General features: G+C 47.9%; 1 protein-coding gene across 4 annotated transcripts in view; it reads right to left on the bottom strand.

Moving 5' to 3' along the window:
* Positions 1-949: 949 nt before the first annotated feature.
* KIAA1324 (KIAA1324 ortholog) overlaps positions 950-17,992 on the bottom strand; it is an 87,724-nt gene continuing 70,681 nt past the window's right edge. For 3 of the 4 annotated variants that reach the window (XM_010355341.2, XM_010355356.2, XM_030937041.1), the window contains 14 exons: positions 16,448-16,625; positions 15,604-15,732; positions 15,118-15,208; positions 13,361-13,466; positions 12,969-13,106; positions 11,571-11,834; positions 9,860-10,033; positions 6,605-6,785; positions 6,178-6,274; positions 5,580-5,681; positions 4,269-4,395; positions 4,012-4,190; positions 3,325-3,490; positions 950-1,239 (listed from right to left, as the gene is read on the bottom strand). In XM_010355341.2, the coding sequence (XP_010353643.2) occupies positions 1,171-1,239; positions 3,325-3,490; positions 4,012-4,190; positions 4,269-4,395; positions 5,580-5,681; positions 6,178-6,274; positions 6,605-6,785; positions 9,860-10,033; positions 11,571-11,834; positions 12,969-13,106; positions 13,361-13,466; positions 15,118-15,208; positions 15,604-15,732; positions 16,448-16,625 (2,001 nt within the window). In that variant the 3' untranslated portion in view covers positions 950-1,170. Of the gene's footprint in view, positions 1,271-3,324; positions 3,491-4,011; positions 4,191-4,268; positions 4,396-5,579; positions 5,682-6,177; positions 6,275-6,604; positions 6,786-9,859; positions 10,034-11,570; positions 11,835-12,968; positions 13,107-13,360; positions 13,467-15,117; positions 15,209-15,603; positions 15,733-16,447; positions 16,626-17,992 lie in introns of all 4 variants that reach the window. The other variant, XM_030937040.1, reaches the window with a different exon arrangement.

Below are 17,992 nucleotides of genomic sequence, written 5' to 3'. Positions count from 1 at the left end.
GGGGAATTTTCCTCGCTGACAGGGGTTTGCCATCTCTATGGGTAAACCCAATTGAGGATAAGGCTGGAACATCTGGGTTTGGGGCTTACCTGGTTCTTTTCAGTGTCATAGAGTGATAGTGGGAAGTTAAAAAAAAAAAAAAAAAAATAGGGAGATGTATCCACAGGGCTTTGGGCATTTTCTTCATGAACTTTTTCCTTTGGCTTCAGTGAGAATATCTATCATTTACTTAAGAGAAGGGAATGAGTTACCTGGTTTAAAAAACAAATAAAAGGCTGAGTGCAGTGGCTTATGCCTGTAATCCCAGCACTTTGAGAGGCTGATGAGGACAGATCACTTGAGCCCAGGAGTTGGAGACTAGCCTGAGCAACATGGTGAAACCCAGTCTCTACAAAAAAAAAAAAAATACAAAAATTAGTGAGCCTAGTGATGCACACTTGTAGTCCTAGCTACTTGGGAGGTTGAGATGGGAGGATAGCTTGAGCCCAAGAGATTGAAACTGCAGTGAACAGTGATTATGCCATTGCACTCCAGCCTATGTGACAGAGCGAGACCCTGTCTCATAAACAAAACCATTCCTTGTTGCCTCTCTTTGTGCTTTTCAAGCCTTTTCTTACCCAGACCTTACTCACCTTGCCCTCAGACTGCCCATTTCACTCCCTTTGAGCTGGTTATCCACGGGAAATGGATCCAGGCTGCTATGAAGATTGTCCACCAGGGAACCCCGACACCCTCCTCACCCAGCCTCTCTCCTAAAGAGATCATGAGCTGAGGGCATGCGAGGAAAACTCCCAGCTGTTTCTGCACTTAAGTTAGAGGACAGAGGAAATAGTTTCTATACTTAAGAAGAGAGAAATATCTTCATTCCAGAGCTGTAAGAATTATGAGCAGACAAAGCTATGGCTCTGGCGGATGGGCCATTTTGGGAAACAAGATACAAGCAAGGGCATAATTTACAAACAAAGTGTGGGTATATTTGGCAGGTTTGAGGCAAGCAGAAAGGAGGGTTTGGGTACTCTATAAAAAAAAGATCTGAAATTCAAACATCTGATAAGGCCACAATGAAGAGATTTCCAGCAGTGGGTGTTGCAGGATGCTGGCACCCAAATCGCCGCAGGCTTGCAAAGGTGCTATGTAAGGTGAGGAGGCAGGTGAGGCAGGCAGTGCCTCTCACAGGTCCATGTCTGGGCCTCCTGAGGATGTCTTCAGCGGCACTGAGTCAAATCCATCAGGAGTCCTCTGAAAGAGAGATGGTGACAGGAGCTGGCTGCTGCATAGGGGCAAGTTTGGGGACAAAGGAGAGAAATGGAAAATAGGTGACAGAAGGAACCCTTATGAAATTACCGTTTCAGTGGCTTTGTGGAAATACAGAAATTAGATACCCTCTATTCTGCTTGCTCCCTTCAGTGTCAGTTGGAGAACAATAAAAATATTTTTCTTTTAGGCCGGGTGTGGTGGCTCATGCCTGTAATCCCAGCACTTGGGAGGCCAAGGCAGGCGGATCACCTGAGGTTAGGAGTTCGAGACCAGCCTGGCCAACTTGGTGAGACCCCGTCTCTACTGAAAATACAAAAATTAGCCAGGCATGGTGGCAGGCGCCTGTAATCCCAGCTACTCAGGAGGCTGAGGAAGGAGAATCACTTGAACCCGGGAGCAGAGGTTGCAGTAAGCCAAGATCATACCACTGCACTCCAGCCTGGGTGACAAGAGCGAAACTCCATCTCAAAAAAAACAAATTTTTTTTTCTTTCAAAAAAATGTTTTTGGCCAGGCACAGTGGCTCACGCCTGTAATTCCAGCACTTTGGGAGGCCGAAGCAGGCAGATCACCTGAGGTCAGGAGTTCAAGACCAGCCTGGCCGACATGGGGAAACCCTCTCTCTACTAAAAATACAAAAAAATTTAGCCAGGTGTGGTGGCATGCACCTGTAGTCCTAGCATCTAGGGAGGCTAAGGCAGGAGAAATGCTTGAACCCAGGAGGTAGAGGTTGCAGTGAGCTGAGATCACGCCACTGCACTCCAGCCTGGGAAATAGAGCAAGACTCCATCTCAATAAATAAATAAATAAATAAATAAATAAATAAAAAATAAATACATGTTTTTTAGAGACAGAGTCTCGCTCTGTTGCCCAGGCTGGAGTGCAGTGGCACAATCATAGCTCACTGCAGCCTCCAACTCCTGGGCTCAAGTGATCCTCCCCCCTCAGCCTCCCAAGTAACTAAGAGTACAGGCATGCTCCACCACACCCAGCTAATTGTTTTTCATTTTTTGTAGAGATAGGGTCTTGCTATGTTGCCTAGGCTGATCTTGAACTCCTAGCCTCAAGAGATCCTCCAGCCTGGGCCTCCCAAAGTGCTGGGATTACAGGCATGAGCCAAAAATCTTAAAACTCCTCTGCTTTGCACCTTTGCTGAATTCTAGCAGTCCCAGATAGACTCAAGAGTCCCAGGGTGAACTGTTCTCCCATTGGTTTAAAAAAAAAAAATCGCAGTCTAAGGAGGCCAAGGGAGTCTCCCTAGCAGGTCAGCACAAAGGAAACAAGACTCAGCAATCTAAACACCCAAGCACGGTCCTTTCTTCACCACCTTCCAATACCCTCCTTCCTCTTTCTGCCCTCCCAACCCACTCCTATTGGGATGAACTGGTTCAGAGCAGTAGTCAGATATGGGCACTGGCAGAGTGGGGCTGCAGAGGGCTATAGCCCTGGAGGACTTACTTGAATGCTCTCAGCTGGCCCCCACGCCCAGTGACAGTATTGTCTGTATTGCATTTATGAGCTTCATAGTCACTCACCCACCCACACAAACTCACCCAGCCCTCCCAGCTCAGAATTGCTCAGTGGGGAACAGCTGAGACTGAATTATGATTCAGCTCCCAAAGGACTGGACCCAGATACCTGGAGGACAGCGCCCCCCACTGGTCAAAGGAGAGCCTGACTTCTATCAGAAATTGATCCCAGAGATCATCTTTTCCCCCTTTCAGTGAAAATAAAAAAAGGGGTGGGGGATGATTCTTACAACATGGATGGTTCAGTACTCCTTCTGGCAGTGAAAAGGCCCAAGCAGCTCACTAACTGGAGTACATGTTGAGATGTTGAGAGAGAAGCAGCCTGATCAAGAGCAGCCTTGGGCCCCAGGAGGGAAAGAGTATTGGTGTAGAAATACAGAAGGCAGAAGGCAGGATTTTCAGAGTGGGGAAATGGAATTGTATGGGGCGTGGGGAGCAGGGTGCCCATCCCTGAACGGTACAGGACCATTCAGTGTCTGAGGAGCAGTGTCTCCTCCAGCCCTCCAGGCTGACCTCAGTGCACTGGCCAGGCCCCCTACCTTGGAGGTAAATGATTTGATCTTCCCAAAGAGTGACTTCTTGCTGGTAAAGATGAGGTCGTCTTCCACATCCTCGCCTTCCATGATGGCACAGCTGTCAGCTGCTGGCAGGTCACAGTCCTTGAGGGTAGCATTCATCACCAGCTTGGAGTACTTGTACTCTAGTCTATAAAACAGGAGGATGGGAAAGAGAAGATCCCAAAATGTGGGAATAAGGGGGAAAGAGGTAGAGAGGTTGGGCTACAAACAGGTCCTATTCCCATGCCATGGGTAAGGAGACTGAAGCATGGTAAAATGGTGTCAGGGCTGCAGGACTAGAAGGAATCTTGGTTCCCAGTTCAGAGATCTTTGTTCCTTAAGCCTGTTTCTGTGATCTCAAAGTTTAATAGAAATATCAAAATCTTAATGTCATTCTCTGTATTGTTAAGAATAACAAATTAAGGATACTCTTTGCTTTTGAGAATTTAACATCCATTTATAGACTGCCACATGGTACCATCCCTGTTCAGGAGTCAGGATAACCAAACCATGCACTGGATAAGTGGTTCAACAAGTCTCTGGCCAGAGTCACAGAGTCTGTATGTAGCCAATTCCAGGGAAAACCCCATTAATTTACACTTTCAGATATTCTCCCTGATCAATAATCCAACCCTGTCCATCCCCAAACTCCAATACCGCATCATGTACTTTTGATTCTTTTTCCAAAAGTAGCAAGTCAAGACGGTGAGCAGGATGGCAGTACAGGTGCCTGCAGAGATGCCCACTTTCAGCCAGAAATCTATGGTTTTGCAGATGGTGACTCTCTGCTCAGGCAGAGAAATGCCACCAAAGCATAGCTTGGGTTCTCGCCACACGTAAGTAGTCTTCTGTTGGGGAGAAAAACAAGGAACTCAGATCTCTCATTCCCTTCTGTCGTGGGAGTGCCCGATCAGAGGGAAACCCACCTGGATCCCAGCCACACAGCTGCTGACGATAGCGTGGTAGTCAGCCACTGAGCAGAGCGGGCAAGCAGCCGCACTCTCCCACAGGAAGTGGAAGTTGCAGCCATCACAGGTCCCATCCGAGCATGTTCTAGCAAAGCAGAAAAGAGACCTGAGCTCTCACTTGCTGGACTGGTGGGGAAGATCTGGTTGGAGGCCTGTTGTCTCATAGCTTGCCTGATTCACCCTCTCCCTGCCCAAACCATTAGCCCTACCAGGATCCTTCCAACGAGTCCTTAACACAGGTTTTGATCTCTGATTTCACTGATAAGAGGCCTTCCTGGCCTCCAATGGGCTCTCCACCCTCTGCCTGTTTATGTTTTTGCTGACATCGTATGAGAGCTATTGTAAGGTGTCTGAGCTCCAGCATGGCTGTCCCAACAACCCCTTTGAGGTTCCTGTCCACCCCACAGACTTGTGACATTTGCAATAGCCACTTTGATGCAGCTTCCTGGTGATGGGATTGGAGTTGAGGTGGGGTTCAGGAATGAGCTTCTGGTCATGGATACCTGTTATGCACTTTATTGTGATGTTTACAATGGCAAGAACAGGGATTTGACACTCAGACACCACTACTGGGTCAAGGCGCCCTGCTTTGCTCCCCATCTCCCCAGTCAGTTGTTTAGGCACAGCATATCCAAAATGTCTTCCTCGAGACGCCAGTGCCCGTCAAGATGTTAGTTGCTGTTATGCAGGGAGGGGAGGGGTGTCCTGTGGTCATCTTCATTTGGAACTTTTTGATTTAGTTCACTCAGCTATTAAACTCAGAACTGGGTATTTTCATTGCAGAGAGATTCCTAGGATCCCTAAACCTTTATTAATCCTCATAATAGCCAGAGATCACGAAACGTCCTAAAGTCTCCTTGTCTCATTTCATCCTAAAAACAACCCGCTGAGGGAATTTAGCATTATGCCTATTTTTACAGATAAGGAAACAAGAGGCCTAAAGAAGGTAAGAAATGTAGCCATGATAACATAGCTAGTTAGTGGAGGAGATGATTCAGTCTGGCTCTCAGCCGAGCTGTTGGTTACTGTGCTACGCAGCTGCCACCATAATGGACCAGGAATATGAGAGTAGCTTTCACTCTTCCTTCTACCCCATTCTTGCCATATGAAGATTGAGGGTCTGGGGCCATGACTCTGCCCCTAAGAGCCCATTAATGGATCTCAAACTCTTTTCTTTTTTCTCCTTTTCACTAATCTCTGGATCTCAGGATGGAATGACTTCAAGAAAGGGAGATTTTGGACTTTGTCAAACCCCTTTGCAGGGCTTACCCTGGCAGCGACAAACTTCCAGGGACAGTTTTCTGTGGACTGCACCTGACACGGATGGTGGTTGATCTCCCAGAACTGCAGGACTGGGTCACATCATTGGACCTGCAGAGAAAGGCAGCCCCCATGGGGGAATGAGTCACTCAGCTGTGTTCCTGGACAGCCACCAAGTGAAATCCGCATGGAGCAATTCCCTTGCTGGGGAAGTCGGGACTTGGGCTCTAGCCTGGCACACAGGGAGTGAACAGGCCTTGGTTTATACGTGGAAAGGGTGGGGATCAACAATATGTAGTCAAGGGGGAAATGCCCTGATTTAGGAAAGTCATGGCTAGCATCCACTGGAGCCTGCTTAGGCTGGAAGGGAAGTCCACTGCAGATCATCCAATATTTCTCCTTGCCTCAAGGGCAGATCTGCTCCAATAATATCCAAGAAGCTGGGATCAGGAACTCCCAGCCTTTAGCTATCATGACTGGGCAGATCTGCTAGACCTCAGACATGTTCTGGCTTGATAAGCAGTAGGTGGCTAGAGAGGGAGGGATGCGGCAGAAATTATGGAGGAGTCCTAGGTTTCACTTGCATAGCCTAGCCTCTCATCTTCACCTATAAAAGAAGATCACGTCCGGTATTCCCAAGGACTCCGGGTGGAAAAGTTCAGCGGGGGAGGTGATTCCATCCAGAGTCATATTTGTTGTCACCCCTGCCAAATTAGAGCTCCTAATTAGTTCTTGCTAGTAGCATTAGCTGGCAACCACTTGAATTCTTCCAATACTTGTCAACATCCAACCTCACTTCATCTCATCACATCCCTGATTGACTTATGAAAGGGTGAAACAAGGGTTTGTCAGAGTCCCCGGGAGCACTTTGCACACAGAGTGGAATAGAAAACACAGGTCAAGAGGTTGGGCCCCTCATGTGGGGCCTTTTACCTCCCAGCCTGGTAACCTCACACTCTCTTACACATACATACACACATGCACACACTCTCTCTCTCTCAAACAAGGCTGAGGCAGGCAGCAGAGTTACTCACCAATAAGTCGGTCAGCAAGGCTGACAGGCTGTGAGGAAACCCCAGCCTTGTAGCCTGTCACCTCTGGGGGGATGATGACTGCCTGGCAGACGTAGGCTGTGATAGATTTGGAGAACCCTGACTCACCCTCAGGAATCCGGAGGTCAGTGACATTGTCGGTGCACACAGACATTTTCCTGCCCTGGTGGGGGAGTGGGGAGGAAGAAGTGGGAAGAAGTGAGTGGTCACAGAGGAATTCCCAGAAGGGAATAGGGAAGGCTTTTTTACATCTAAATTTTCAGCGTTCCAATGCTATGTTCCAGGGGAATGATTCATCCCAGGTCTAATGACGAGACAGATTTGATTTTTTTGTTTTGTTTTGTTTTGTTTTGTTTTGAGACAGGGTCTTGATCTATTGCCCAGGCAATGGTGCAATCATAGTTCACTAAAGCCTTGACTTCCTGAGCTCAAGCAATCCTCCTGCCTCAATCTCTCAGAGTGTTGGGATTACAGGGGTGAGCCACTGTGCCCAGCCAACATTTTCAATGTTATACATTTTATTATAAATGGTGCTGGCCGGGTGCAGTGGCTCACACTTGTAATCCCAGCACTTTGGGAGGCTGAGGCAGGTGGATCATGAGGTCAAGAGATTGAGACCATCCTGGTCAACATGGTGAAACCCTGTCTCTACTAAAAACACAAAAATTAGCTGGACATGGTGGCATGCACCTGTAGTCCCAGCTACTTGGGAGGCTGAGACAGGAGAATCGCTTGAACCCGGGAGGCGGAGGTTGCAGTGAGCGGAGATTGTGCCACTGCACTCTAGCCTGGCGACAGAGTAAGACTCCGCCTCAAAAAAAAGAAAAAAAAAAAAAGTGCTAAATCTGGTGTCTCAGCCTTTTTTTTTTTCCTCTAGATTATAAGAAGTAGATGAGCTTCAAAACTGAAGGAAACCTTTACATTACAATAAAATAAAGAGTTCTTCTGTCTTTGAACTAAGGATCTGTAGTGTGGCAGTACACTATAAGCATTTCTAAACAGGAAAGGAATAGAGAAAAAAATACACCATGGGCCGGGCGCGGTGGCTCAAGCCTGTAATCCCAGCACTTTGGGAGGCCGAGACGGGAGGATCACGAGGTCAGGAGGTCGAGACCATCCTGGCTAACACGGTGAAACCCCGTCTCTACTAAAAAAAAAAATACAAAAAACTAGCCGGGCGAGGTAGCGGGCGCCTGTAGTCCCAGCTACTTGGGAGGCTGAGGCAGGAGAATGGCGGGAACCCGAGAGGCGGAGCTTGCAGTGAGCTGAGATCCGGCCACTGCACTCCAGCCCGGGCGACAGAGCGAGACTCCGTCTCAAAAAAAAAAAAAAAAAGAAAAAAATACACCATTTCCCCAAATCACCACCTTCGTTGCTCTCCATAATTCGCTGACTCTTTTGCTACATGGAGCCTGCTTTATTCAGTCTTATTTCCTAAGTGATCATGACCTGTTATTTCTGAGGCTTCATTTTAACTGCTTCGAAGACTTCTGAAAACAAGATAGAGATGCCTATCTCCAATCTTTCACAGATTAGTTTCTTTCTTGACACATTCTCTAAACACCCATCAACTTCTTTGCATGCTGCAGAAGATGGGTCAGAGCTCTATGATGTGAAGGCCTTACCACCAACAGAGTCAAAGACGAGATGCTCAAGATGCACTTTATATTGTAACTTTTTTTAGATGGAGTCTTGCTGTGTTGCCCAGGCTGGAGTGCAGTGGCATGATCTCGGCTCACTGCAACCACTGCCCCCTGGGTTCAAGTAATTCTCCTGCCTCAGCCTCCCGAGTAGCTGGGACTACACACGTGTGCCACCATGCCCGGCTAATTTTTCTATTTTTAGTAGAAACAGGGTTTCACCATGTTGGCCAGGCTGGTCTCGAACTCCTAACCTCAGGTGATCCGCCTGCCTTGGCTTCCAAATTGCTGGGATTACAGGCTTGAGTCACTGTGCCGAGCCTATTTCGTAACATTTGAAATGAACTTTCCAACTGCTAATCGTGGCTTGCTTGCAGTTTAGTCAAGTGCAGTGGTGGGATTAACCTTTGCTTTTCTGCCTTTGAATTTTGGATCTGAAATATTTGCAGCAGCATGAAATGGCTGATGGTGACAATCTTTCCTTATAAAGCATTTCATTTTACTTGCTTTCATGCTGTCAGCAAAGAGACATGTGGATGAACTAGAAACAGCTGATTTTATCCAGCCCCTAGGAAACAAGCAACAAATGCAGTGATTGCTGAAGACTGCTTTTTCAAGAAAGGGAAAAAAACCTTTCCTCCTGCGTATTTCTGGGTTTTCGTCTGTTTGTTTTGTTTTGTATTGTTTTTGTTTTGTTTTTTGAGACGGAGTCTCACTCTGTCGCCCAGGCTGGAGTGCACTGGCGTGATCTCGACTCACTGCACGCTCCGCCTCCCGGGTTTATGCCATTGTCCTGCCTCAGCCTCCCAAGCAGCTGGACTACAGGTGCCCACCACAATGCCCAGATAATTTTTTGTATTTTTAGTAGAGACGGGGTTTCACCGTGTTAGCCAGGATGGTCTCGATCTCCTGACCTCGTGATCCGCCCGTCTCGGCCTCCCAAATGCTGGGATTACAGGCATGAGCCACTACGCCCGGCCTTCCTCCTGCATATTTTTAAATAGACTCATTCTGAGGAAATAAAGGTCAGGTAAGAGTAAAAGAAAACCTTATTTTATTTTATTTTATTTATTTATTTTTTGAGACGAAGTTTCAGTCTTTTTGCCCAGGCTAGAGTACAATGGCGCCATCTCAGCTCACTGCAACCTCCACTTCCCAGGTTCAAGTGATTCTCCTGCCTCAGACTCCCGAGTAGCTGGGATTACAGGCATGCGCCACCACGCCTGGCTAATTTTTTAGTATTTTTAGTAGAGACGGGGTTTCTCCATATTGGTCAGGCCAGTCTCAAACTCCCCACCTCAGGTGATCCGCCCACTTCGGCCTCCCAAAGTGCTGGGATTACAGGCGTAAGCCACCGCACCCAGCACCCAGCAAGAACACATTATTTTAAACATCTATATTTTCTTAAGTGTTTATAATCCTGATTATTTAACCTGAGGGAAAAAAGTCCTCAGGGAGAATAATATTTAAAAACCTTTGAAGCTCCTCAACCCCCTGCTGCCTGAAGAATTTCTGATTTTCTCCTGTGTCTGTCTCTGGCCTTTGATCTATGGGCCTCCCCCATTCAGTTCTCACCCTGTCAACTGGTATACCTTACCTGGTTTCCACAGAGACTGAGGGTAAAGTGATGGAAGTATTTCAGCCCTTTGGAAGTGAAGCTTGGCCCTCCAGCAAGAGTGACAGTGTTTGCCAAAGCGGAGAAGTTGTAGTTGAAAGTCCTGGTCGGAGTGTTGCGTGAGAAGATGCAATCGTTGTAGCACAGAGAGTGGATCTGATGGGGAGAGGGACGGGTCAGGCCCACTGGTCAGGCAGGGCCTTGAGGGGCCGCAGCCGAGAATAGCAGTTTTCTCCCCAGTCTGGTCCCGCCCAAATGGGGTCAAGAGGAGGAAGAAAGGTTTAGGGGTGACTAGCAAAGGAAGTAAAACAGGCACTAGGGGATTTATGTACATTTGCCATTCAGTTATTAGCACATATGTGATGGACAAACCCAAACCTGTTATTGTTCAGAAGGGAGTTTGGTCAAATTCTATAGCCTTATTCCTGTGTCTAGATTATAGAAGCCTCTCAAGACACGAGGATCCTTTTTACTTTCCAGCAGAAGACAATGAGGTACTAACCAGAAAAGGGTATCTGAGATGGAAGAAGAGAAATTTTTCTTGCTCCCTCCTCACCCCCTCACAGTGTAAAACTCACTGAACTCTGCTTCCTGTTTCTCAGGTTCTCTGTAGGAAACTGAACTCCGAAAGGGGCTTTTCTTCCCATAAACCCGTTCATTGCTCTGTTTTAGGGTCACCATTCAGCGGCAGCCGCACACAATTGTCATTCCCTCCCACAGCAGCAGAGGGAGCTCCAGGGAAGGAAGGTTGTAGCAAAAGTCCAGGGTACTGGAAAGAGGTTGCGAGGGGTCTGTAGAATCGCTGCACTTCATTGCGCAGATGAACTAGGCAACGTTTGCAGAGTACATATTGATAGTGCCTTACAGATGTATGTGCATGTAGTTGTGATCAGTAAAATATAAATTCATTTAAAAGCATCGATTAATAACTGAGAGCTTTTAGTCTAAGTACTTCTCAGATGCAGAAAGTACATGGGGGCAACAACACTGCTCCCTACTTTATTTATTTATTAGTTTTTTAAGGTGCTTTTAAAATTTTATTTTGTAAATTAGAGACAGGGTCTTGCTCTGTCACGCAGGCTGGAGTGCAGTGGCACAATCATGGCTCATGACAACCTTGAACCCCGGGGCTCAAGTGATCTTCCCACCTCAGGCTCCCAAAGTGTTGGGATGACAGGTGTGAGCCACTGCAGGCAGCCTTTTCCCACTTAGGAAAGGAATCCTTATACTTGTAAAGCTGAGAAGCCACTGGGATAGAAGACAGCAATGCCACTTATCATATGTCCCAGCAATGGCTGGGTTTCTATCTTCCCAAAGAAGGGGCAGATTTCCATAATAACAGGATGGATTGAACGATGCTGAATATAAGCCACAGGCCCCACCCCACTGTTCCTTCCCTCTAGGTCTCTGCACATCTGCCAAATAACCCTCTGGACCAGACGGTCACCAACCTCTCTTACCTGCCAACTAAAGAGGAGACTTGTCAGTGACTGAGTCCTGGACCCTGGAAATCAAGCCCTGCTCACCCTCTACAGTCACAGCCTGGATGGGTGTCCTCCAGGACTCCAACCTAGGAGTATGCTGGGGGAGCACTTGGGTATCAGCCTCTGAAGAACCCCACCCAGGACCCAGCATCTTCTGAGCTCATCCAAGCAGAGGGTCAGGTTTAGGATAAATGCCAGACTGCAGGTACCTTGTTGTTCTTGGTCCCTGGACCACAGGGCACACAGGCCTGGACACCGTAAGGCTGGTGGGCTTTCAGAATGGTGTTAGGGGGGCAGGAGTGGCAGGTTCCTGAATCTCGGTCAATATAGTAACCAGCAGGACAAGAGGTGCAGGAGGAGCCCACATCAGAGGCCTCTAGAGCACAGGGACGGCAGTAGGAGGCCACACCATTCATAACATTGGTGACATTGATGGAGTAGATCTTGGCAACGTCATTGGTGTACTTCCTGCTCTGAAGACAAGTAGACAAGAGGGGAGAGGGGAGAGGCCTGAGACACCAGCAACAATTGAGCCCTCTAGAAAGAGCAAGGTACTTAATCTTCCATCCTGTGATACTCAAGAAGAATGTTAGAAGCATCTGACTCTTTTTACTCACCAGTAGCTCTTCATGTGCATTTGGTGATTTTATTTTATTTTATTTTATTATTTTATTTTATTATTTTATTTTATTTTATTTTATTTTATTTTATTTTATTTTATTTTATTTTATTTTATTTTTTTGAGACTGGAGTCTTGCTCTGTCGCCCGGGCTGGAGTGCAGTGGCCGGATCTCAGCTCACTGCAAGCTCCGCCTCCCGGGTTTACGCCATTCTCCTGCCTCAGCCTCCAGAGTAGCTGGGACTACAGGCGCCCGCCACCTCGCCCAGCTAGTTTTTTTGTATTTTTAGTAGAGACGGGGGTTTCACCGTGTTAGCCAGGATGGTCTCGATCTCCTGACCTCGTGATCCGCCCGTCTCAGCCTCCCAAAGTGCTGGGATTACAGGCTTGAGCCACCGCGCCTGGCCTGGTGTCATTTTAAAATGAGACTGAACCATTTATAGGACATATGAAAATATTAAGTCCCATGGGGAAAATACATAATATATGCTGTTTTATGAAAAAAGCAAGTCTTCTGCTTGTAAAAGAGAAAAAAAATGTATTTGTACAGAAACAGTGTATAGGAAATGGTCCAGATGTTAACTGGTTTATCTCTGGGTAGTAGGATTATGGCTGATTTTATTTCTTATTTTTGTTTATTTCTATTTTCTGAGTCTTCTGCAATGAGCCTCTATTCCTTTGAGTTAAGAAAATAAAACCAGAGTTGTTATTATTAAAAACAACAAGTATGGTACCACATGTATCAGGGCAGGGACTACAAGGAGGGCCAGCTTATTTCTTACAGTGTCATCTTTCCAGGAAGTCATCTAGACAAGATGAGGTGGTCCTCAGAGGGCTGGGTTAGGCAGTTTTCTGCTTGACTCCCTAAGATCCTTCTAACCCTTGGATTCTGAACTTCAGACTCACACTTAAGCTAATGCTAGGAATCCTCCTGGGTTCAGAGGGTCTCCCCTGGGAGCTGAGGGTCTGAGGAAGGGGAGGAACTTACTGCCTCATGAAAAGTGGTCCTCTGGAAGGCCCAGGTGAAGCTCGTGGTCGTGTTCTCCTCAATGATGTAGGTATAGGACTGTTTGCCTTTGGAACCTTTCCACGTCTCCACAGGAGTGTTGGTCCTAGAATTCACACCCTGAACCCACGACAGAGAAGTGAAGAAGGGTGCGATGGCCAGAGGGGAAGTGGGTGCCCATGTGGCTGCCATCCCAGGTGCCATCACGGTTGGTGAGACCCTTGTTAAACTGTGAAGTCCCTGCCTGTCAGTCTGGGCCTTTCCTCTGTGGAATCACTACAAGGGAGGTGTCAGTCACGTGGACACACCAATGGGGCAGACGGGGGTAACCCTCCCCTGAAGGCCCTCTAGCGGGCAAAGAAAGGAAAACGTACCACCATGAAGTAGAGCTCACAGTTCACAGAACAGACGGTCTCAAAGACAAATGTGATTCTGGCCACCTCTTTATTCTCTGTGTCTGCCATCACCGACTGCGGAGGTCTACAGGGGCAGAAATTAAAAGTCAGTTCTAGAGGCCAGGCAGTGCTTACTGAAGAGCCCAGACAACAGCAGAGGGTCTGCTGGGGGACAGGGTTAGGTTCTGAGTATGATGGAAAGTGTGTGGACTAAATCCAATTGTGCCCTCCTAGCTATGTGACCTTGACCTAGCCAAACCACAGTTTCCTCATCTGTGAAATGGAGGTGATGAAATACCTTTCTCACCTACCTGCCATCACTGCAGGGAGACCTGAATGCATGACAGATGTGGTGGTCCTTTATCAAATGCTGTATCACCTCACTAGCAGAATATGGTCTACAGACCAGCAGCTTGACCATCTCCCAGAGTTTATTAGAACTGCAGAACCTCAGGCTCCTCCCAGGCCCAGTGAATCGGAATCTGCATGTTAATACGATTCCCAGGCGATTCGTGCGCACATTTAAGTTTGAGAAGCACTTCTATCATAAGACTGTAAATTGTCAACACTGACTCAGCAGCTCTCTCTCCAGCACTGGGGAGATTTGCCGGGGTTAAAGGAGCGGAATTTGTGATCCAGCAAAGTCCTCAGTTTGGTCCTGCTTTTGGGAAATGAGAGCCATGCCCAGGCAGACTGGGGTGGTAGTGGGGATGAGGCAGCACTTTACTGTGGTGATGAGATTTGCAAATTGGAAAGTACTTTTTGAGTGTTATTCCAAAAAGTCTAAAAAGTTTGCTCGCCTTGCAAACACAGGCTTTATCTGGCCAGCTCTGAGTAATGTGTGTTAAGGGAAGGCAAACTGAGCACCATCCCAGGGATGGGAAGCAGGGACCTCGAAGGAGGGAATGAAGGCGTCAGATTGGCACTTGGGAAGCATATTCGGTGGCTGCCCCTTATCTTAAAGCACATATGGGCAGAGGAGTTCACTTTGGCCTTGGAAATGCATTCACGGCTTTCCTTTTGGCTTTAGCCATTTCCTGAATTCTGAGGACCTCCAGTTCTCAGCTTATCTCTATGCAGTTGTGTTAACCAGTGGGCTAGAAAAACCATCTCAACCTCAGTTAGTCCTAAATCACACACTGGTTTTATGGATGAGGGTCCCAAAGCCTGAACAGGTGAAGTGACTTTTCCCAAGGTCGCACAGCCAGTAAGCAGCAAAGCACAAGTGCCCTGTCTTCCAGTCGTGTTCCTTCCACCACACCACACTGCCAGGAGGTGTGTTTGTGTGTTTGTTTAGCGGGAAACAAATTTTCTTGTTGCCCTAGGTCTTCCTGGGATATGGGGACAAATATAAGAACAATCCTTCCCAATCTTCTTGCCCCAAATAAAGATGAACTGTCTACTGACATTTCTGATCCTATTCATTTTTTTATTTTATGTTTTCTAATCTTAAGTGATGCTATGTGGTGGAAAAATTTGAATAGCATGTGGCTAATGGAGGGAGAAGCTATACAGGATGAGACAGCGGTTGGTAAATCAACACGGACAGCAACTTGAAAAATGTATTAGCATTTGGTTACATTGGTCAAATATGACTGTGCCCTCTGTTCTCAACTGACGTTTGAAATGAAATGAAACACAACCCCAGAAGCCCTCTCCTCTACAAGATTCCAAAATACGTGGGAATCGGATATGGCCAAGCTGGCCTGGACTCCCCTGTGCTTTGGATTCCTCACCTAAATCCTGGCACAACCAGAGTGAGAATCATGAAGTCATTGTCTGAGGCTCCAGCAGCTGTGTAAATGTGATCACTAGCCACCTCCCAGCCTGAAAAGGAAAGGGAAGAGTTAATGCCTTGTGCTCTTGGGTGCAAGGCAAATGTGCACCCAGACGACACTCTGGAAGGGAGGTTTGACACTATCTTTTGAGGCACCCAGAACCACCACTGAACAGGAACCATGTTACTTATCCTGCCACTTTGGTCAAAGACCCTGAAGCTCTCAGAGCAAGACCTTTGAAGTGCACGCTCATGTTTCTAGCTCTGTTCCTTCCTCTAAAGCTGTCTTGGCAGAACATATGTCCATGAGGAATGGAACTTTCAAGGGAATGCATGACATAGTTAGCTTATTTTTCTGACATCACTATTATGAAGAAATGTGAAGTTGGAAGAACTGAGGGTGTGCAGGGAGCTGACAGCTCATGGCACAGGGAGAGGCAATTACCTGTCATGCCCTTGTACTCGAAGTTGATCCCACTGAGAACGGTCGTTTCCATGTTTGTGGGCAGTGTGTTCCACCATTTGTATTCAAATCCCACAGCAGGTTCAGTCCCCGCAGGGCAGTGGGTACAATCTGGGGAACCACAAGATCCATGCATTCAGCGGGAAGGCTGCAGTCACTCTGACTGGAGCTGCTGCCACACAGACAAGTGGCAACAGTAGTGGGCAGCCCACAAGCCTGGCTGCTGAGTACCACTGCAGGCAGTTGTATCAAGTTGACTCAAAAACATTCTGACAATGTATTTAGCTAACTCAAGATGTAAACACTGAGCTTTCGTTCCAATATGCCAACCATCCTATTTGCCCACCCCAATTTTCATTTCAAAACGTAGCTGTACCTTCTAGTCTGATACATGTAGTTCATATTATTGTCATATTATCATTAAATGCATTCATATTAACAGGTACACAATCACCCCAAGGCAGCATGGCTTATAGGTTTTGGTTGTGTCGAGCTGGTCATCCCAGCCCCTTAAGCCTTCTAGTCAGCATCTCTGCCATATGCTGGAAGCTCTGCTTTGAGGACTGGGCACTTTCAGGCCTGAATCACATTTGCAGTTGGAGTGAGGAGGAAGGAAGGCGGCCTCAAGTCTGACTCTGACCTGCAGACGAGGCCAGCCCTGACCTCTCTTCTGAATTTAGTCCTCAGAGGTGGCCTGGTCCTTACTGCCTCCCTTGGAAGGGCGGGGTCTGCATTCAGCTGGCCACTCTGAGTGCCCACGCAGCCCACCCACACAGTCGATGTGGGGATGGGTGTGCTGCAGGGAGTGGGGTGGTGAGGAGGTTACCTGAGCCATTGGAGTAGGAACCGTATGGGCAGGGCTGGCAGGTGCTGTTGCTGGTTTTGAAGAAGCCTGGGTTGCAGGGTGGGCAGCTGGTCTTCTCACCAGAGGCAGGTAGCTTCACCGCCCCCTCAAGGTCCTCGCTACAGATTTTCGGCTTGGCCCATTTGTACATGAGCTGTGTCTGCAGAAATGGATTAAGCACAACTCAGCCTGTGTGAGATTTAGGACGTCTTTGGACTCTGCCTTGAGGATGGGGGTTGGGGGCAGAGATCCAGATTCTGGGCCACATAAGAGCTCCCCCGGGGTGGGAACTTTGTGTTGGTCACAGATGTATCCCAAGCACCTAGTGCAGTGCCTGATTCCTGGTTGTGCTCAGTCACTATCTGCCAAATGAATGTTGCCTGGGTGACAAGGAATAGCTCTAATGAAGACTTTATGACAGAGAATATGGGACCAGTTGTCTTAGAGAAAGCTCCGATTCCACTGTAGAATCTTATTGCTACCAAGGTCACAGGAAGAGCAGCTGGTGAAAATCCCAGAACACAGAAAGGCACAGGGTGGAGGTGGCTCAGATGCCCCCTGGGGACTGAGGAGGTGGCAGAGATGTCCCAACTTATTTTTTGAGGGATGCATTCTTTGCTCTTTTATTTATTGGGTAAACGTTTACAGAAAGCCTAATGCATCTATGTGCCAGATCTGGTGTCTCAGAGATGAATGAAACGTGACCCCTGCATTGGGTGCAGAAGTGGAGATGACCCACAGGAGACTCCGGCTGAATCAGGGGTGAAGGTGGGCAGCTCCATTCTTCCCACATGGCCCTTAGATCGAGTCACACACAAAAAGGTGCCCTTATGGGTTGCACTGAGGGGTTGGTGAACATGATCTGTGCAGATACCATACATGTGAAAAAGAAGGATGAATGAGGCCTCTGTCTATATTTTTCAAGATAAGAAACAAGCCCTGAAGGAGGGACACAGACTGCTTTAATGATGGGGAGCCCTGGGCTCCTCCTTCCCCTGCTCAGCTCAGCCTGCTGCCTGCAAAGGGCTGCGGCAGCCAGAGCCCCAGGCTTGAACCTCACCTGACTCCTGTGAGTCTCAGGGAGAGGAGGGTCCCAGGAGCCGGCAAACTGACTCGGGCCAGCTCTTGGAGCAGCACATTCAGTGGCCCCACTGGATGGGCCATCCTGGTCCCTGAGAAACAACTGTGGCACAGCCAAGGTCAGAAACATAATCACAGGAGCCAGCTCAAGGTGTGTCCCTTGATTTTAGAAGACTGTTCAGAAGACAAACTGAATCACCAGACTGAGCAGAACCAGTGCGGGAATGAGGCACAAAGCAGAAGTCTACAAGGAATGGCTGAGGAATGCATATTCATGCGCACTCCCGAAAGCACACGCTTCAGTGCTCCTCCTCTGAGCTGGGCCTTGGCTGTGCTGCAAGGCGGGAACGCAGGCTTTGGTCTGAGCCAGCATCTAAAGGCCCTGGCAGGGGTCAGACCGAGGCAGACACCCGGGCTTGCAGGCAGCAAGCACACTACTGACCCAGA

The sequence above is a fragment of the Rhinopithecus roxellana genome, chromosome 8 (genome assembly GCF_007565055.1).
Source record: "Rhinopithecus roxellana isolate Shanxi Qingling chromosome 8, ASM756505v1, whole genome shotgun sequence".
Classification (NCBI taxonomy): domain Eukaryota; kingdom Metazoa; phylum Chordata; class Mammalia; order Primates; family Cercopithecidae; genus Rhinopithecus; species Rhinopithecus roxellana.
This window is presented reverse-complemented; position numbering and strand designations above follow the sequence as displayed.